Source organism: Pseudophryne corroboree, chromosome 5 (genome assembly GCF_028390025.1).
Source record: "Pseudophryne corroboree isolate aPseCor3 chromosome 5, aPseCor3.hap2, whole genome shotgun sequence".
NCBI lineage: Eukaryota > Metazoa > Chordata > Amphibia > Anura > Myobatrachidae > Pseudophryne > Pseudophryne corroboree.
The window spans coordinates 510,131,164-510,152,722 of NC_086448.1; the positions used below are offsets into that span (position 1 = coordinate 510,131,164).

At 48.6% G+C, this 21,559-nt stretch overlaps 1 protein-coding gene and 1 long non-coding RNA gene across 3 annotated transcripts in view; one reads left to right on the forward strand and one right to left on the reverse strand.

Annotated features, from left to right (window-relative positions):
- Positions 1 to 6,706: 6,706 nt before the first annotated feature.
- Positions 6,707 to 7,455, reverse strand: LOC134929162 (uncharacterized). The gene is made up of 2 exons (XR_010178341.1): positions 7,257 to 7,455; positions 6,707 to 7,043 (listed from the first exon to the last, which is right to left on the reverse strand). It is a non-coding gene; the product is annotated as an uncharacterized LOC134929162 (long non-coding RNA).
- A 332-nt stretch (positions 7,456 to 7,787) lies between these two features.
- BPHL (biphenyl hydrolase like) overlaps positions 7,788 to 21,559 on the forward strand; it is a 204,558-nt gene continuing 190,786 nt past the window's right edge. Inside the window, exon 1 of one of the 2 annotated variants that reach the window (XM_063923064.1) lies at positions 7,788 to 7,971. In XM_063923064.1, coding sequence (XP_063779134.1) covers positions 7,868 to 7,971 — 104 coding nt within the window. In that variant the 5' untranslated portion in view covers positions 7,788 to 7,867. The remainder of the gene's footprint in view (positions 7,972 to 21,559) is intronic. The other variant, XM_063923063.1, reaches the window with a different exon arrangement.

The following is a 21,559-nucleotide window of genomic DNA, read 5'->3' on the forward strand; positions in this document are numbered from 1 at the left end:
TGCTCTGAGTGACTCCATCTGGATTTGAAGCCTTGTAAGTGTTCAAATTTTTCAGATTTAGAATAGGTCTCACCTAGCCTTCAGTACCACCATATAGTGTGGAGTAATACCCCTTTCCTTGTTGTCGGAGGGGTAATTTTATTATCATCTGCTGGGAATACAGCTTGTGAATTGTTTTCAATACTGCCTCCCTGTCGGAGGGAGACATTGGTACAGCAGACTACAGGAACCTGTGAGGGGGGAAACCTCTCGACATTCCAATCTGTACCCCTTGGATACTACTTGTAGGATCTAGGGGTCCTGTACGGTCCCAGCGTCATGCTGAGAACTTGGTAGAAGCGGTGGAGGGCTTCTGTTCCTGGGAATGGGCTGCCTGCTGCAGTCTTCTTCCCTTTCCTCTATCCCTGGGCAGATATGACTCTTATAGGGACGAAAGGACTGAGGCTGAAAAGACGGTGTCTTTTTCTGCAGAGATGTGACTTAGGGTAAAAAACGGTGGATTTTCCAGCAGTTGCCCTGGCCACCAGGTCCCATGGACCGACCCCAAATAACTCCTCCCCTTTATACGGCAATACATCTTTGTGCCGTTTGGAATCTGCATCACCTGACCACTGTCGTGTCCATAAACATCTTCTTGCAGATATGGACATCGCATTTACTCTTGATGCCAGAGTGCAAATATCCCTCTGCGCATCTCGCATATATAGAAATGCATCCTTTAAATGCTCTATAGTCAATAAAATACTGTCCCTGTCAAAGGTATCAATATTTTTAGTCAGGGAATCCGACCAAGCCACCTCAGCTCTGCACATCCAGGCTGAGGCGATCGCTGGTCGCAGTATAACACCAGCATGTGTGTGTATACTTTTTAGGATATTTTTCAGCCTCCTATCAGCTGGCTCCTTAAGTACGGCCCTATCCGTAGATGGTACCGCCACTTGTTCTGATAAGCGTGTGAGCGCCTTATCCACCCTGAGGGGTGTTTCCCACCGCGCCTTAACTTCTGGCGGGAAAGGGTATACCGCCAATAATTTTCTATCGGGGGAAACCCACGCATCATCACACACTTCATTTAATTTATCTGATTCAGGAAAAACTACAGGTAGTTTTTTCACCTCACACATAATACCCTTTTTTGTGGTACTTGGAGTATCAGAAATATGTAACACCTCCTTCATTGCCCTTAACGTGTGGCCCTAAAAGAAAATACGTTTGTTTCTTCACCGTCGACACTGAAATCAGTGTCCGTGTCTGGGTCTGTGTCGACCGACTGAGGTAAATGGGCATTTTACAGCCCCTGACGGTGTTTGAGACGCCTGGACAGATACTAATTTGTTCGCCGGCCCTCTCATGTCGTCAACCGGCTTGCAGCGTGTTGACATTGTCACGTAATTTCCATAAATAAGCCATCCATTCCGGTGTCGACTCCCTAGAGAGTGACATCACCATTACAGGCAATTTGCTCCGCCTCCTCACCAATATTTTCCTCATACATGTCGACACACACGTACCGACATACAGCACACACATAGGGAATGCTCTGATAGAGGACAGGATTCACTAGCCCTTTGGGGAGACAGAGGGAGAGTTTGCCAGCACACACCAAAACGCTATAATTATCCAGGGACAACCTTTATATAAGTGTTCCTCCCTTATAGCATTTTAATATATATACATATCGCCAAATCAGTGCCCCCCCTCTCTGTTTTAACCCTGTTTCTGTAGTGCAGTGCAGGGGAGAGCATGGGAGCCTTCCCACCAGCCTTTCTGTGAGGGAAAATGGCGCTGTGTGCTGAGGAGAATAGGCCCCGCCCCCTTTTCGGCGGGCTTCTTCTCCGGAGTTTTAGATATCTGGCAGGGGTTAAATACATCCATATAGCCTCAAGGGCTATATGTGATGTATTTTTCGCCATACAGGTATTATACATTGCTGCCCAGGGCGCCCCCCCCAGCGCCCTGCACCCTCCGTGACCGCTGTGTGAAGTGTGCTGACAACAATGGCGCACAGCTGCAGTGCTGTGCGCTACCTGATGAAGACTGAGAGTCTTCTGCCGCCTGGTTCCGGACCTCTTCATCTTCAGCGTCTGCAAGGGGGGTCGGCGGCGCGGCTCCGGGACGAACCCCAGGGCGAGCCCTGTGTTCCGACTCCCTCTGGAGCTATGTCCAGTAGCCTAAGAATCCAATCCATCCTGCACGCAGGTGAGTTGAAAATCTCTCCCCTAAGTCCCTCGATGCAGTGAGCCTGTTGCCAGCAGGACTCACTGAAAATAAAGAACCTAAAAACTTTTTCTAAGTAACTCTTTAAGAGAGCCACCTAGATTGCACCCTTCTCGGCCGGGCACAAAAACCTAACTGAGGCTTGGAGGAGGGTCATAGGGGGAGGAGCCAGTACACACCATGTGATCCTAAAAGCTTGCTTTTGTGCCCTGTCTCCTGCGGAGCCGCTATTCCCCATGGTCCTGACGGAGTCCCCAGCATCCACTAGGACGTTAGAGAAAAGTAGATTTCTGTGTGGGGGTATTATTATGATAACATGTGTCCTGTGGAATGGGTCTTGCAATTTGAAGTGAGCAGTGACCCTTCAGTGATTCAGAGCCTGAATATGCTGTATATTATACCCCTTTTCCACTAGCTTTTTTAAACACGGGTAAATGCGCGGGGCGCGCATTTACCCGTGTTTTTCCCTAGTGGAAACGGGTTCCCCGGCAAATTCCCGGATCAAGTGATCCGGGAATCCTACCCGGGCAGCTAGCCTGGTTGAATACGTGTTCAACCCGGCTGTCAACCCGGCTGTCTAGTGTGAACGGGAGCCATGTCGAGGGGACACGGCTCCCGTTCACAGTGCATAGGGAGGGCTGGGCTGGGAGATCATGTGATCTCCCAGCGCCGCCCCTGCCGCATCACTAGCGCGTCACCAACCCGGCAATTGCCGGGTTGGTGAGCGGTCTGCAGGGGGCTGTAGCACGGGTCGCAGCCGTGTCAGGCAACACGGCTGCGACCCGTGCTACATAGGTGGGAAAGGGGTATTAGTTGATTAGTGCAAGAAGTCAGTTATTTTTTGCTCAGAGAACTGAGGTGAATGATGTCTAAGTGAGGGGCTGGATGGAGCCAAATATAGGTTGTAGTCCACAGTACCTTATCTGGGATGTCCAATGCAGAGCACAGTAGATTCCAAACTGAAGGACTTCTCAGTGGACAGTTGCAGAGGTTTCAATCTAGTGTGTATCTCAGCGCAGGAATGCAATCCGTTGGTTTTGATGTAATGTCCGCGTAGAGTAGTACAAGTTAAATGTAAGTCCTTGGATATTTATGATGATTTATAGGTCAGTTGTGGTGAATTTCAGCTGTTTTATGGAGATGATCAGGAGCATGCAAAAGGTGAGGCAGCCAAGTAGTTCCCCTACAAGCCGCGTCCTGGGTTGCAGCGGCTTCTTGTGATGTCACACAGCCACCGGTCCTGACACGCCTGCGTTGGCACCCCTCCTCCCGCCTGTCTATCAGGTAGAGGCGATCACAGCCCTGAGATGCGCCTCTCGGGGTGCACACGCGAACTCCCCAAAGGGCTTCAGACTGCAATCGCTGCCCAAGGTCTGTTTCAAGGTCACCTGAATATCTGGTCCTTGCACATTTGGCCGCATGGATGTACACAAGTTTGTATGTCTTTTGCATAAACATGCAGACGGACCACTGCCAATACACGCTGCTGCGTTCACTTTTGTGTGCGACTCAGGGACCAATTGGCGAATAAAGTCACCGGGAACTTTCCTGGAAGTTGAAATTTACTGTGAGGCCGATTGTTGGATGTGTGTGGACAGGGCTCAAATCATCTGCAAATCTGCAGCTGCACAGCCTCTCACTGTGAAGTCTTGACCCCCCGCCTGCATTGTCAGATGTCAAAGTAGGATGCTGAGCTAGGTTTGGACTAGAGGGGACAAAGCCAGGTCCAACTTGGGGATGGAGCCTTCATCAGAGGTAGTGGATGATTCACACTAGTAACATACAGTAGTAACATAGTAATTGAGGTTGAATAGAGGCAAATTGGCCATCGTGTTCAACCTGTATTAAGTTGTAATGATTCTACATACCTGCTGAATAATGTTGTATGACTAGTTAACTACTATAATTCATGTTACCCCCGAATTAACCACGTTGATATTTTAAATATAACCTTGGATATCATTTTCATTCAGAAATTTATCCATTCCTTTTTTAAATCCAATTACAGATTCCGCCATTACCACCTTCCCTGGCAGGGAATTCCACATCCTAATTGCCCTAACAATGAAGAACCCTTTCCTCCGTTGCATTCGGAACTTTCTGAACAGACTTTAGCAGGTACTGAACATGGAAGCTTTAGCTGTTAAAGGTAAATTGGTGCCTGGAGGCAAAGCTGGGAGCAGAAAGCAGTGAAAGTAGGGACAGGAGCTGGGAGCGGAAGGCGGGGAAGGGTATGGGTCGTTGGGTCGACACAACTTAGGTCGACACTCATTAGGTCGACCACTGAAGGTTGACATTGCTCTTAGGTCGACATGCATTAGGTCGACATGGCCGACAGGTCAAAAGGTCGACATGAGGTTTTTGACTGTTTTTGGTGTCACGTGGGACCCAAATTAGTGCTTTTAGTGGTTTTGGTGTCACGTGGGACCCAAACTAGTGCAAAGTGTCCCCTCGCATGGCTCGCGAGCTTCGGGCAAGGTGCCTCGCTCCGCTTCGCACAGGTTACCGTTCCAATTGTACTCCACGTGGATCGTTAAGTATGAAAAAATCCCCAATTTTTTTTAAACGCATGTCGACCTTTTGACCTGTCGACCTAAGAGCAATGTCGACATTCAGTGGTCGACCTAATGCGTGTCGACCTAAGTTGGGTCGACCTAACGACCGTGTCCCAAAGGGGAAAGTGGAGACATGAGCTGGGAATGGTGAAAGTGGGGACATGAGCGTTGAGTGGCTAATGTATGAATGCCCTTCAATTTCTGACAGTAGCCGTAGCCGCCCTAGGTTTCTACGGGGGCTGTGAAGCTGTCAGATGGCGTAAGCTGTTGTAGCTTATGGGCTATTTTATGCAAAATTTACTGGAAGAGGTTTAACCATCAATGGCCGTATGTATGCTTGTGCAGTAACGTTGTGCAACTTTTTATAGTCTTAAGCTGGGTACACACTAGACCAGGGGTGGGGAACCTCAGGCCCGAGGGCCGTATAAGGCCCGCAGAGCCACTTGATCCGGCCCGGCCAGGCTCCCCTAGCCAGGCGCCCGCTGAGATTTTGTTACTAGTGGGTGCCTGGCTTCTTACCCTCAGTAGCAGCCGGAGGCAGGAGCTCACTCCTGAGCTTCGGCTTCTGGCTCTGGCAGTGTGCTTGTGCTGCTGTGCGGTGTTATGGGAGAGATGTCATGACTTCTCTCCCATAGTTCTGAGGAGCAAGCGGCCAGGCGGAGGGCAACGGTTCGGAAGCGAGAGTGGAGCTGGTGAGTATTGTGTTGTTTTTTTCTTTAAGTGTGTGTGTAAGCGTCACTACTAGGGGGCATATCTAATGGAGCATAAAAACTGACCGGTGGCATATCTAATGGGGCATAACAAGTGACAGGGCATATCTAATGGGGCATAACAAGTGACTGGGCGCATACCTACTGGGGCATAACAACTGACTGGGGGTATATCTACTGGGGGCATAACTACTGACTGGGGGCATATCTTCTGGGGGCAGGCTCATTTTCAAGTTGATCATTTTTGTATGGCCCCCGAAGGATTTTATAAATATCCAAATGGCCCTTGGTAGGAAAAAGGTTCCCCACCCCTGCACTAGACAATGTGTACCCAGCCCGACATCACTGCTGATGAGACCAAGCATGCTGCAAGCATACACACTTGCCGCGCCGGGTCCGATGGGGGGGGGGGGGGGGGACGCATGACATAATTGCTAGCGGCATCCTCTGGGGCCAACGGAGGATGTCACTAACAACCCGCAGGATTGCGCAGATCATGGGTACACACTAGATCACAGGTTCTCAAACTCGGTCCTCAGGACCCCACACAGTGCATGTTTTGCAGGTCTCCTCACAGAATCAAAAGTGAAATAATTAGCTCCACCTGTGGACCTTTTAAAATGTGTCTGTGAGTAATTAATACACCTGTGCACTTGCTGGGTTACCTGCAAAACATGCACTGTGTGGGGTCCTGAGGACCGAGTTTGAGAACCCCTGCACTAGATGATGTACCCAATATGATATTTGCACAAATATCAGTATTGCGTGTGACTTATAGGGTCTGATTCTTTTAGGTGCACTTGACTGAATGTAACAAATGCTTATAAAAATGTGACTGAAATTGAACAAGAAACATTAGTAAAACCAAAGATGAGAACTCGTGGCGCTACCGTAACCATAAACACATTTGAAAAGGTGGTCTGAAATTTACCACAAGATCCAGGTAAGATTCACTTACATATGTGATACTGGATTCTAGAACAATAAAGGAAATAAACACAATAGTGTAATATGTAATGACAAATATCCAATGTGTGTTTTTAATGGTTCCACTCACATGGAGAAACTTTTAACAATGCATATCATCCGCACAAGAGGTGTATCCGGAAGTCATCAGCAGGATTATAGATGGAATTGGTCTGTGTGTATAATCCTTATAGGAAATATATCCAGAAATCCCCAACGGAATACTAAGGACTTAAAAAAGACCAATATGGTGCAATATAGTCTTATAAAAATTTAATAAAATAATACACTCACAATTTTAAAAACTTAAAGGGCATATATCACCAATCACATGGTAGGTCAAATGATATCCCGTCACAGCACCGATCCAAAGTCCCTCTGCATCCAGAAAGAAATCCCAGCAGCCAGAAACATTAGATATGGAGTCGATGACCAAACAGTGAAAACACAGGAATACCAAATGATAAATTGCTTAAACGCGTTTTCGGTCCGAAGACCTTCCTCAGAAGCAGTGCTTCTTGGTGAAGGCTTTTTTTGGGAACACGGGCTGTCATCTTAACCTGTAAGCGCGGTTCTGGGATAAAATCTGTAATCTCTAAAGAAACATTAGTAAATTCACTGCTTCACAAGATGAATGAAAAATACAAGAATGTACTGTTACTGGTTACAATAGATGGTGTTTTATCTTAGTCAGTGCTTCCTTGCTTACAAACACGTTACATGCTCACTACTATAGTGTGCTCTGTATACAGCCCTGGTAAGAGAACATTAAGCAGTGGAGAAACAGAATACAATGCATATTTTTTACCTTTTCAGCAATAACATTTCCTGACTCGTTCCCTTTCAAAATATATATAAATGTACTGCTGTACATAGGAATAAATATGCATAATGTAAATGTGCTGCTGTAGATGGGCTGGAGCAGAGGTTCTCAAACTCGGTCCTCGTGGGCCCACACAGTGCATGTTTTGCAGGTAACCCAGCAGGTGCACAGGTGTATTAATTACTCACTGACACATTTTAAAAGGTCCACAGGTGGAGCTAATTATTTCACTTGCGATTCTGTGAGGAGACCTGCAAAACATGCACTGTGTGGGCCCACGAGGACCAAGTTTGAGAACCTCTGGGCTGGAGAGTCGGCATTCTGATCAGTGTCGGGATTCCGGTGTCGGACTTATGACAGCCGGGATCCTGACCGGACCCTCTGGAGATAGAGAGGAATAAAGTGTAAAATATGTATGTATCTGCTCCTGCAGCCAGATAGGAAAGTGTAGAACAGTGAGGTGCCTGTAGGAGGCGCTGTACCGCAGCAGATACATGTTAGTGAGCCGTGTTATTAACAACCTCGGAACTTTCTATCAATAACAACAAAAGTGCTGTCTGGTCTGTGTGACAGGCATCTGCTGCTGCCGCAGCAATATGGCGCTGTGGTGTGGTGTGAACGGTACGCTGGGGTCTCCTGCACGGCTCCTGTGCTCTGTACTGCGGGCAGCATCGCACAGACCTGCAGCTGCTCCCTTCTGGTAATAAGTCAATTTTCCCTTCTCATAGATAAATGGGACTCACATCGGAGGGGCTGAAGGGACCTTGTGACGTATTGAGGGGAGGAGCTACGTCACCAGGGGGAGGAGCTACGGGCGAACAGGGTACCCGAAAAGTACCCTCGCGGGCTCGCTTCGCTCGCCACGCTTCGGGCACGGTGGCTCGCTTCGCTCACCACCTAATTACTAAAGGTAATAGTTGGTGGCGTGGATAGTAGAGGAACTATCCCGCTGGCCTAGCTCCTCCCCCTTGCGTCGTAACTCCTCCCCCTTACGGAAAAGGTCCCTTAGCCCACTTGATTCTAGCATCTACCCTCACAGAATCGCGCTTTGTGAATAGCTCTGATGTTCACTCATTAGCCACAGTACCTGCAATATGTTATTCAGTTGTACTGTATTTACTCGATTAACATCCAAAATATGATGTCGTTATCATTACTAAATTTGCTTGTTTTGGCACCTATGAGAACAGTATTTCTATGGAGAGAATACAGGACCTTTGACACTATTGCGAGTTCTCTATATGGGGAATTCAATAGTTTAACGCGCTGTGAGCCACTTAATGGCGTCCGACGGAAAAATTCAATTGTCATTTCAGCTCGCAACCCTCCCGAACTGGCGAGCTGAAATTAGCAAAAAGTCACCCATTTGGGCGCCCAAACAGTACTTTTCTCATTGCACCGCTATTTTACATGGTTAAACCAGGTCTGTCTCGGCTTAACCAGCGCATTAAAACCCCCAGTTGACTTGCTATCTGTGATCTCCGTCGCTTTATACAGGAGATCAGGCATGCGGCCGGTGCGTAAAACAATTGAATTGCCCCCTATGCATCCAATAAAATGAAGTAGCATAGTTGAAAATTAGCATAAGTGACGCTTTTCCATGCAAGTAACTAGTTGGACACTTTCTGGCTGTGGGGCCTTATTTCATAGAATTACTGTATATAAAAACTGCAGTTTTTGCATAATTTTATGTATTGTTACTTTGGGGCCCATTTATCAATAATCACAATCTCAATGTGATCTGGGCGCGATATTATCACCCAAATTGCATTTAGCACCCGGACATATCAAAGAGCACATGCAGAGACAAGGGCTGCGAAAGGAGCACGTCCCTGCAATTTGCTCAGAGTAAGGAGACCGCATTGGCAGTCTCTTCACTCCTCTATCGGGATTCCTGCGTAGGCGCAATCTACTGACCGTACATGTGCACAGAAACGTAGACTCCTCCAATGTGACCGGGATGTAACTCACAGGGACAGCGTTTACCGCTTCTGCAGTCCTTGCAAATTAGTTTTCATACGCAGCAGGGATAATTCAGTTGATGATGGAAAACCCCACTGCAATACTGACTGACTACTGCGCCGCTGCCGTGATTATTAGTACATAGGCTTCTAATTGTTCAAAATAATTGGAATATGAGCCCTAAAGATTAGATGTTAGATTTCCTTAATTAACTTTATCAGTGTGAACTATTATTTCTCTTATGTCCTAGAGGATACTGGGAATCCATTTAGTACCATGGGGTATAGATGGGTCCACTAGGAGCCATGGGCACTTTAAGAATTTGATAGTTTGCGCTGGCTCCTCCCTCTATGCCCCTCCTACCAGACTCAGTTTAGAAAATGTGCCCGGAGGAGCCGGTCATGCTTATGGAAGCTTCTGAAGAGTTTTCTGCATTTATTTTATCTGTTTGTTATTTTAAGACAGGACTGGTTGGCACCATCTTAGCTGCTTCGTGGGACTTAGGCTGGGAACGGCCCAACTTCTTGAAGGGTTAATGGTCCCGTTCCCTGCTGACAGAAAACTAGCTCCTGAGGGAACTATTCGCAAGCCCCGCCACGGCGAGCGTACATTTATTTATTACCAGTTATTTATATAGCGCACACATATTCTGCAGCGCTTTACAGAGAATATTTGGCAATTTACATCAGTCCCTGCCCCAGAGGAGCTTACAGTCTATATTCCCTACCACATGTACACACACACACACCCTAGGGTTACATTTTTTGTGTTGGTAGCCAATTAAACTAATAGTATATTTTTGGATTGTGGGAGGAAACCGGAATACCCGGAGGAAACCCACGCAAGTACGGGTAGAATATACAGACTCCACACAGTTAGGGCCATGGTGGGAATCGAACCCATGACCTCAGTGCTGTGAGGCAATAATGCTAACCATTACACCATCCGTACTGTACATTCCCGCAGCACGCCGCCACCCCTAACAGAGCTAGAAGAGTGAAGAGTGGTGAGTACTAAGCCAGCGTCCCGATTAGCGGGTCACCGGCCATTATGGCGGCATGAGGGTATGGAGACGCACGGCTTCTCACCAGGGAGGAGTACGTCTCCAAACTCAGTACACAGTGCAGACGCACAGCTTCTTGGGGGGCGAACTGAGTCTCAGTAAACTGTACACAGTACCCACACTAGCAAACATAGACTTAAAACGAATCTGACTCCATTTTAAGCACTAAATTACCTCAGCCAGTATAAAAAAAGCGGGAAGACCGCGCGCCATAGAGGGGTCGGGGCTTCACTATGAGCGGATCCAGCAGCTCACCAGCGCCATTTTCCCTCTGCAGTGGACACGGCCGCTGACTGTCGGGGACGCGCAGCTCCTCCGGAGTGACTCCAGATTACCTCAGCGGTACCATCATTACTTATTTTTCAACAGTACCTTTATACTCGTTTTTTTACATCTGTTCTAGTTACAGGGTTGCCCTATTGTGGCCGCAATCTCTCATTGGTAGAGGAGCGTTGTTACTATCGTTATTTACTTTTCTGCTGCGGGGTACACTGGGCTCCACAAGGATAGACATAGAGGGGGGGGGGTGTAGAGTAGGATCTTGATCCGAGGCACCAACAGGCTCAAAAGCTTTGACTGTTCCCAAGATGCATAGCGCCGCCTCCTCTATAACCCCGCCTCCCTGCACAGGAGCTCAGTTTTGTAGTTGGTGCCGCAGATAGCAGGCACATAACAGAGGGGCTGCTCCAGGCAGCCCTAAGAAGAGCTTTTTTAGAAGAAAAGTGAAGACTTCAAGGGCTGCAACAGTGTGTCTGGAGACATTCACTACTGCAACTCCATCTCTCCCCAGCGGCGCTGTACACTCCCGCGCCCTGGTTGCCGGGTAACTACAGCAGGAGGCTCCGGTTTTCTTCTGGTCAGGCACACACGACTGGGGCTCTCCGGGATCGCGCGGCCGAGCATCGGGAGGTGGTGAGTGGGTCCCGCGATCCGGAGCGGCCGGTGGGAGGCGGGCCGCGTGCGCTGGCGGTGGACACTGGCAGTACAGGCGATCCCACTAGATCACCAGAGCATGGGTGTAGGTCAGGTTTTCTCTTAAAACCTTTTTATGTGTAGCCCGCTGTACCAGGTGGTTTTGCCAGCAGAGGAAATAAGGCTTAGACCTGGAGCCCCTCCCCCAGCCCCAGGGCGCCATTTCCAGTAAATGTTCCCACCCTGGAGCTGCATATCTGTCTCTCCCTCACTCCCTGTCAGTGTTTGGGCGCCATTTCTCTCAGCTACACTGTTCCTGGAACTGCTTGGGTAAATCCTCCTTTGTAAAGCCGCCTGGTAGTCAGCGCTGTGACTTTACATGACACTTAAGTATTCTACATGTCAATTAGACAGTGTTAGTTAAGAAAAAGTGCATTTAGTCAGGGTTCTCTGGTACAAGTACCCTGTGATATGCATCCAGTTCTTACTGTGCAGTGTTATATCTATTGATTACAGAGCTATATATATATAAGCTGGTCCAGTGCAGTATTATTGTTGGTAATAACCTCTGCATTTGTATAACTGTGACTATATGTGTGTGCATTAGCTTGCTGAGTGATTTCCATTTCGTGTCTCTCACTCAACTTGCTATCCCTATATTCTATAACCTAAGGAGGCTTGGTGCGTCAGGTTTTATAATAATATAGAATATTCACAAGATATACTCTTAATACGTATTTCTCTCTGTGATTTTATTCACCATATCTCCTATATCTCTGCTTGTGCTGACTACACTGCGCAGGGGTTTGGGCAAGAGGTATTGTGCTGCTGACAATTGTACTGTGTTACCTGATATTGCAGGTTATATCATGTCTGCTTCTGAAGGTAACGGTTCTGGTGCTGAAGCCACAGATCCCTATGAGGAGACTATAGCAGCTGCGGGCTCTGGTTCTGGGGGCTCCTTGCCCCCCAGTGTGACTGTGGCAACGGGGGTCCGTAATGACCCACCGTGGGCTACTTTCTCCACGCTTCTAAAAACGCTAGTTACTAAACTAACACCCCCTATGGGACCTCCTATGCCGGTTCAACCGTATGTGGTCCCCGCGGCTAACCCACCGTGGGCAGATAACTTGTCTGCTCAACTGAAGAAATTGAACCAGTCCTTGACTACTAAAATGTCTGACCCTCGCTTGCCTAAGACCATGGGGTCCTCTAAACGAGCTCTTACCTCCTCACATTCCAATGCTGTCAATGACACCTCGTCTGATGAAGATGACGCTTACACTGACCCCACAGATTCTGACACAGATACTGCTGATGGGGAGGGTAGTTCACATGTGGATGTTCCTGATCTTTTGGAGGCTATTAAGTTGATTCTACAGATTATGGATGATCCTGAGCCATCCATCCCTCCTAAGAAACCAGACGGGTTCAAGCGTCAGAAGTTGGTTAAACAAGTTTTACCTCACTCTGACCACCTAGTGGATATACGTCAGGAATCCTGGGGAAACCCAAGAAAGAAGTTTGTGCCTCAAAAGAAGATGCAGGCTCGCTATCCCCTCGCGCCAGAGCTGTCTAAAAATTGGGAAACGCCTCCTCCAGTAGACTCACATGTGGCTAGTATGGTGGTTTCCTCAGCTCTACCTGTCACTACCGACACGTCTCTAAAAGAGCCTACGGATAAACGTGTGGAGGGTTGTCTGAAAGCGATTTACACCCTCACGGGTGCTGCACAAAGGCGCACTATTGCAGCAACATGGGCTGCAGAGGCTATTGATGCATGGGCCCTAGAGTTGGAAGCTGAAATCTATTCTGACCACGCTAGACAATGCTTGTCATATATTGTCACAGCTTCTCACTATATTAAAGAAGCAGCCTCTGATGCCGGTATTCTAGCAGCCAAGGCCTCTACTATGTCAGTCCTGGCTCGCCGGATATTGTGGCTGGGATCCTGGTCTGTGGATCTGGACTCTAGAAAAACCCTGGAGGTACTCCCTTTCAAGGGAGATATTCTGTTTGGGGAGGACTTAAATAAGATAGTGGCTGACTTGGCTACTCCCAAAAATGCCTGTCTGCCAAGTACCGCTCCTTCTGTGTCGAAGGCTAAAGGTACTTCCTTTCGCCCCTTTTGTCCTTCAGGTAAAGCAAAAGGTCAGGCGTACCACAAGCAGGCCCGCACTTCCAAACCTGGTAAGCCAAAGCCCAAAAGAGCCTGGGCTGCCCGTCAGCCAGCTTCCAAGACCGATAAGCCTGCCGCATGATGGGGCGGGTCTCCCCCTGGGGGATCCCAGGGTGGGGGGCCGGCTTCTAGGGTATACCCAGGAATGGTTGAAGACCACTTCAGATGCCTGGGTACGGGAAGTCGTCACTCGAGGTTACGCCATAGCCTTCAAAAACCGCCCTCCTCATCGATTTTGCCTGACAGACGTCCCTTTGGACCAGACAAAGGCAAAAACTCTACACTCGGTGGTACAGACCCTCCTGGATACAGGAATGGTGGTACAGGTGCCTCTTGCTCAGAGGGTCCGGGGATACTATTCTCCGCTGTTTCTAGTCCCGAAACCGAATGGGTCCTACCGGCCCATTCTCAACCTCAAGGCACTGAACAGGTTTGTGAAGGTTTCCAAGTTCCGAATGGTCTCCCTGGACATACAGGATGCTTACCTGCATATTCCTATAGCAGTGTCACATCAACAATACCTGAGGTTCGCTATTGGCAACCTCCATTACCAGTTTCGGGTGTTACCTTTTGGTTTAACAACGGCTCCGCGAGTCTTCACCAAAGTTATGGCGGTGATGACGGTGGTACTCCGCCGTCAAGGGGTCAGGATACTGCCGTATCTGGACGACTTGTTAATCCTGGCAAATTCCCCAGATCTTCTCCTGCGTCATCTGGATATGACAGTCCGGTTTCTACAAGCCCACGGGTGGCTCATCAACTGGAAGAAATCCTCCCTAGTCCCTGCTAAGAGCATGGTGCACCTAGGAGCGCTGTTGGACACTCACAACCAGAGGTTGTTTATGTCTCAGGAGAAAGTCCTGAAGCTTCAGGACAGGATTCGTTGCTTCCTTTCTCATCCGCAAGTGTCGATACATTCGGCAATGCAGGTGCTGGGCCTCATGGTGTCAGCATTTGACATGGTAGAGTATGCTCAATTCCATTCTCGCCCCCTCCAGAAGCTGATTCTAGCCAAGTGGGACGGCCTGCCTCACCGGATCAGGTCTCAAATGATCTCTTTGATTCCGGAGGTCCGTCTGTCGCTGCTCTGGTGGCTCCAGGACCAACAATTGTGCAGGGGCCGTCTCTTCTGGATATCCAACTGGGTCCTGTTGACGACAGATGCCAATCTAAGAGGTTGGGGCGCGGTGCTGGAGCAGCACTCCTTGCAGGGTCGGTGGACCAAGGAGGAATCTCTCCTCTCGATCAACATTCTGGAATTGCGGGCGGTCTTCAATGCGTTGAACCTAGCCCATCATTTGATTCAGAACCGTCCTGTTCAAGTACAATCGGACAACGCCACCATAGTGGCTTACATAAATCATCAAGGCGGCACTCGAAGCCGTTTGGCAATGAAGGAAGCCTCACGGATTCTACGTTGGGCAGAACGCCATCTACTGGCAATATCGGCAATATTCATTCCGGGAGTCCTGAATTGGGAAGCGGACTTTCTCAGTCGTCAGGAGGTGCATGCCGGCGAGTGGGGCCTCCATCCAGAAGTGTTTCAACTCCTCGTGGAAAGGTGGGGTCTTCCAGATGTGGATCTGATGGCGTCTCGACACAATCACAAGGTTCCGGTCTTCGGAGCAAGGACAAGGGATCCTCAAGCAGCATTCGTGGATGCGCTGGCAGTGCTGTGGAGGTTTCAGCTGCCGTACATGTTCCCTCCGGTGTCACTCCTGCCCAGGGTAATTCGGAAGTTCAAGCAAGAAAAAGGAAATCTGCTTCTCATAGCTCCTGCGTGGCCCAGACGGCACTGGTTCTCAGACCTGCAAGGCCTATCGTCAGAGCGTCCAATTCTACTTCCGCAACGCCCAGACCTTCTCGTTCAGGGCCCTTGTGTCTACCAGGACCTAGCCCGGCTATCTTTGACGGCGTGGCTCTTGAACTTCCGTCTTGAGGGCTAAGGGTTTTTCTGAAGAGGTCATTAAAACTATGTTGCGGGCCCGGAAACCGGCTTCTGCTCGGATTTACCATAGGGTCTGGCATTCATACTTTGTTTGGTGCGCATCTAACGATTATGACGCTTCCAAGTTTAGTACAGCCAAACTGTTGGCTTTTCTGCAGCAGGGCCTAGATTTAGGCCTGCGTCTGGCCTCCCTCAAGGTTCATATTTCTGCCTTGTCGGTGTGGTTTCAGAGAAAAATTGCGACTTTACCTGATGTTCATACTTTCACTCAGGGTGTGTTGCGTATCCAACCTCCCTATGTCCCGCCTGTTGCTCCTTGGGACTTGCCGGTGGTTTTGGAGGCGTTGCAGGAGCCTCCATTTGAACCTCTTGGTTCAGCTGACCTTAAGTGGCTTTCCCTTAAGGTGGTGTTCTTGCTGGCTATTGCCTCTGCTAGAAGAGTGTCGGGTCTGGGTGCCTTGTCTTGTAGTTCCCCATATCGGATTTTTCACCGTGACCGGGCGGTTCTTAGGACTCGTCCCGGATATTTACCTAAGGTGGTTTCTTCGTTCCACCTTAATCAGGAGATTGTGGTTCCAGCCTTTGTCTCTCCTGATTTGTCTCCCAAAGAGCGGTCTTTGGATGTGGTACGGGCTCTCCGTATCTATGTGAAGAGAATTGCTTCTATTCGAAAATCTGATTCTCTTTGTTTTGTTTGGATTTCACAAACGTGGCTGGCCTGCTCACAAGCAGACCCTGGCCAGATGGATTAGAATGGTGATTGCACATAAGGGCTTATGTGCAGGCTGGTCGGTCAGCTCCTGCTCACATTACGGCCCATTCTACTCGGTCTGTTGGACCTTCTTGGGTGGCCCAATGCGGTGCGTCCCTTGAACAATTGTGCAAGGCGGCTACGTGGTCCTCCGGGAACACGTTCATAAGGTTCTATGCCTTCGATACTGCCGCATCCCAGGATGCTTCCTTTGGACGCCGGGTTCTTGTGCCCGCTACAGTGCGTCCCCTCCCATAAGGAACTGCTTTAGGACATCCCCATTGTCCAGACTTGTGGAGCCCAGTGTACCCCGCAGCAGAAAACGGTATTATGGTAAGAACTTACCTTTGTTAAAACTCTTTCTGCGAGGTACACTGTGCTCCACAAGGCGCCCACCCTGACGCACTTAGCTTCTTTGGGTTCATATGGCATTAGCCGCTGAAACTTCTCCTGTCGTGAGAGTGTGGTATATGTGACTACTAACTGTTGTCGTCTCTTTTCCTGCTACTGCATTGGGCTGGTTAACTAAACTGAGCTCCTGTGCTGGGAGGCGGGGTGATATAGGAGGCGGCGCTGTGCATTCTGGGAACAGTCAAAGCTTTGAGCCTGTTGGTGCCTCGGATCTAGATCCTACTCTACACCCCATTGTCCAGACTTGTGGAGCCCAGTGTACCTCGCAGAAAGAGTTTTAACAAAGGTAAGTTCTTACCATAAAACTCGTTATTTGAATTACTGTTATATCTTGGGTCTTCCTCATAAATACTATTAACTATCTCATATTTATATCTGATATATTGTATTACACATATATATATCTATCTATTTTTCTCTTACGTCCTAGAGGATGCTGGGGACTCCGTAAGGACCATGGGGATAGACGGGCTCCACAGGAGACATGGGCACTAAAAAGAACTTTAGATATGGGTGTGCACTGGCTCCTCCCTCTATGCCCCTCCTCCAGACCTCAGTTTGATACTGTGCCCAGAGGAGACTGGGTGCATTACAGGGAGCTCTCCTGAGTTTCCTGAAAGAAAGAGAATTTGTTAGGTTTTTTATTTTCAGGGAACCTGCTGGCAACAACCAAAATTGGCTAAAAGTTTTCATTATATGATTATTGCAATAAAAGATGTGTTGCATATCACAGATGACCCCCTCTGTCCCTGACACGAGGGTACGTATGTATAAGGAAAAGAAACCTGAGGTAACCTTTCCCCCATCTCATGAACTGTTAGGGTCTCCTGCTCTGTGCTGCCACGTCGTCATGGCAACCGGGAGACAAGTGCTAGCGGAGTAACCTGAGCGTAGCTGATACTCCGGTTCGGGTCTTTTGCTGTGCAGTGGTTACAGGCTCTGTGCACGGCAGGGGATCCGGTGCTGGTTTTTGTGCTCACAGTCTGTGAGGTCTGAGTGGGGCGTGGACAGCACCTGCTATATAAACCCTCTTCTCAGGTTAGGCAGATGCTGCTGAATCTTTGTTGGTTAGTCAGTTCCTGAAAGCTAGCTAGTACTGTGTAAACTTTGTAGTTGTTTGTTGCTTACTGCAAATAGGCCTTGGGATTTGGTATTACACTCTGCCAATCCAGACCTAGCAGTAAGACTGGAGTCAGTCGTTTAACCTGCTGGGGTTCTTTTGCTACTCTGTGAACCTAGCAAGTTTGCGGCTGTATTCTCAGACTTGCCTGCCAAAATCCTTTCTCACTGTGCAAGGTGCTCAGGTGTCAGTTTAGTGGCAGTAAGCTGAACCAGTGCACTGCAAGTGAGGACTAGGATTGTGGAGACTCTCCTTGTGTCTATTATTCCATCTCTGACCAAGGAGTTTACTGCCACAGCATTTCGGGTTCTCTACGTATTAAATCACTACATCTCGCTTTCCATCTGAGCATTCCTAATACTAGGGAGACACCTAGTTTCTTAGCCTTTGGGCTTCTCTGTTCACTTTGTGTTTATTTTGTTACCCTATCACCTTCTGTGTATGTAATGTCATATTCCCCAGTCTGTCTGTGAGTTCATTTGTTTTGCATCCCTCACCGTTCAGACACCAGTACATTCCTGCTGGCACTGGTGTGCATAACATGAACTGAACGAGTTATTTGAAAAGGCTTGGGAATCTCCAGACAAAAAACTGCACATTCCCAAAAGGATTCTTATGGCGTAAACTTTTCCGGCTAAGGACAGGATTCGTTGGGAATCTTCCCCAAGGGTGGACAAAGCGTTGACACGCTTATCCAAAAAGGTAGCGCTGCCATCTCAAGATACGGCGACCCTCAAGGATCCTGCTGATCGCAGGCAGGAGACTACCTTGAAGTCAATTTACACACATACTGGTACCTTACTCAGACCTGCGATAGCGTCGGCTTGGGTTGGAAGCGCGGTAGCAGCGTGGACAGATACCTTATCTGCTGATATAGATACGCTGGATAAGTAAACCATTTTATTGACCCTGGGTCATATTAAAGATGCTGTCCTATATATCAGAGATGCTCAGAGAGACGTTGGCATTCTGGGTTCCAGAGCCAACGCTATGGCGATTTTCCGCTAGGCGAGCCCTATGGACCCGACAATGGTGGTCTTTCCGAGTTGTTCGCTCGGTAATTTTCTTCGCATCGCAGCGATTTTCCGCTTATTGCGCATGCGCAATGTTCGCACTGCGCCAAGTAAATTTACTGTGCAGTTAGGAATTTTACTCACGGCATTACGAGGTTTTTTCTTCGTTCTGGTGATCGTAATGTGATTGACAGGAAGTGGGTGTTTCTGGCCGGAAACTGGACGTTTTATGGGAGTGTGTGAAAAAACGCTACCGTTTCTGGGGAAAACGCGGGAGTGGCTGGAGAAACGGAGGAGTGTCTGGGCGAACGCTGGGTGTGTTTGTGACGTCAAACCAGGAACGACAAGCACTGAACTGATCGCACTGGCAGAGTAAGTCTCGAGCTACTCAGAAACTGCACAGAGAAGTCTTTTCGCAATATTGCGAATCTTTCGTTCGCAATTTTGAGAAGCTAAGATTCACTCCCAGTAGGCGGCGGCTTAGCGTGTGCAATGCTGCTAAAAGCAGCTTGTGAGCGAACAACTCGGAATGAGGGCCAATGGACGGGTGATATCGACTCGAAGAGGCATATGGAGGTTTTACCTTACAAGGGTGAGGAATTGTTTGGGGAAGGTCTCACGGACCTAGTTTCCACAGCTACGGCAGGTAAATCAGATTTTTTGCCTTATGTTTCCTCACAGCCCAAGAAAACGCCACATTATCAGATGCAGTCCTTTCGATCGCATAAACCCAAGATAGTGCGGGTATCTTCCTTTCTTGCCAGAGGTAAGGGCAGGGGGAAAAAGCTGCCAGCCACAGCTAGTTCCCAGGAGCAGAAGTCCTCCCCGGCCTCTACAAAATCCACCGCATGACGCTGGGGCTCCGCTGAGGGAGTCCGCCCCAGTGGGGGCACGTCTTCGACTTTTCAGCTACGTCTGGATTCACTCACAGGTGGATCCCTGGGCAATAGAAATTGTTTCCCAGGGTTACAAGCTGGAATTCGAAGAGGTGCCTCCTCGCCGGTTTTTCAAATCTGCCCTACAGGCTTCTCCCCCAGAGAGGGAGATAGTTTTAAATGCAATTCAAAAGTTGCGTCTTCAACAAGTAGTGGTCAAGGTTCCCCTGCTTCAGCAGGGGATGGGGTATTACTCAACTCTGTTTGTGGTCCCGAAACCGGACGGTTCGGTCAGACCCACTTTAAATTTAAAATCCTTACACCTATACTTAAAAAGGTTTAAATTCAAGATGGAATCGCTCAGGGCGGTCATAGCCAGCCTGGAAGGGGGGGATTATATGGTGTCCCTGGACATAAAGGATGCATACCTTCATGTCCCCATATATCCGCCTCATCAGGCGTTCCTGAGATTTGCTGTACAGGATTGTCTTTACCAATTTCAGACGTTGCCGTTTGGGCTTTCCACGGCCCTAAGGATTTTCACCAAGGTAATGGCGGAAATTATGGTGCTCCTGCGCAAGTAGGGAGTCACAATTATCCCGTACTTGGACGATCTCCTAATAAAAGCGAAAAGAGAGCAGTTACTGAACAGCGTATCGCTTTCCCTGAGGGTGTTGCAGCAACACGGCTGGATTCTCAATATCTCGAAATCACAGTTGGTTCCGACGAACCGTTTGCCCTTCTTAGGTATGATTCTGGATACACACCAGAAAAGGGTTTATCTCCCGATGGAAAAGGTCCAAGAGCTCATGAGTTTGGTCAGGGACCTCTTGAAGCCAGAAATACATTGGGGATAAACCCCTGGTGTCCCCCAGCACACCGAGCTGTACCTGTACCAAGACATGAAAGACTATATATAATAGAAATCCAGAGGTCTTAGTTACATACAGTTTGCAAACGTATGATAAGCCACCAGGCCCTGACAAGGCTCCTCTGATGCTGGTGGTCCCTAACTCTAGGTCTGGGCCTGGGGTGTAGAACCCCACAAACCGGCAAAGGCCAGCTAACCCCAGGGCAGCACAATGCGAGAAGGTAAAGTGTTAGTATGTGTTAATAAAGGAAAACAAAATCTATATACAAAAATTAATATACTAGTGAAAGTGTAATTAAAAGACCAGAAGGATTAATAAATATGTTAAGGGGGTGCTAAATAAGATCTTGCAGTGTGCTACCCCAAAGCAGCCCAGCCCCACCAATCCAGGGGGAACCGCACCCCAGACCCGCCCCAGGTACTAATAATAATAATAACAACCCTTCCGGGTAATATAACATAATGCCACATGATAATGGCATCTGAGCAAATGTATCCCAATTGAGAGCTAACTCACCTGAAGATACCCCCGGAATCTCCAAATGGCACTACAGAGACCAGCATACCCTCCAAACACTGGTCCCATCCATGCCCCTCATACTAACAGAACAAAATGTAAGTTGCTCAAATCAATTAGGAAATACAGTTCAGGTGCATGAAAGGGAGGGGGTAGTCTGAGCTAGAAATACATTGGGGATAAACCCCTGGTGTCCCCCAGCACACCGAGCTGTACCTGTACCAAGACATGAAAGACTATATATATATAATAGAAATCCAGAGGTCTTAGTTACATACAGTTTGCAAACGTATGATAAGCCACCAGGCCCCGACTAGGCTCCTCTGATGCTGGTGGTCCCTAACTCTAGGTCTGGGCCTGGGGTGTAGAACCCCACAAACCGGCAAAGGCCAGCTAACCTCTTGAAGCCAGAAAGGGTGTCGGTGCATCACTGCACTCGAGTTCTGGGAAAGATGGTGGCGTCTTACGAGGCCATTCCTTTCGGCAGGTTCCATGCGAGGACGTTTCAGTGGAACCTTCTGGACAAGTGGTCCGGGTCACATCTACAAATTCATCAGATGATCAGCCTGTCCCCCAGGGCCAGGGTATCTCTCCTGTGGTGGCTGCAAAGTGCTCACCTTCTAGAGCAGTGTTTCCCAACCTCGGTCCTCAAGGCACACTAACAGT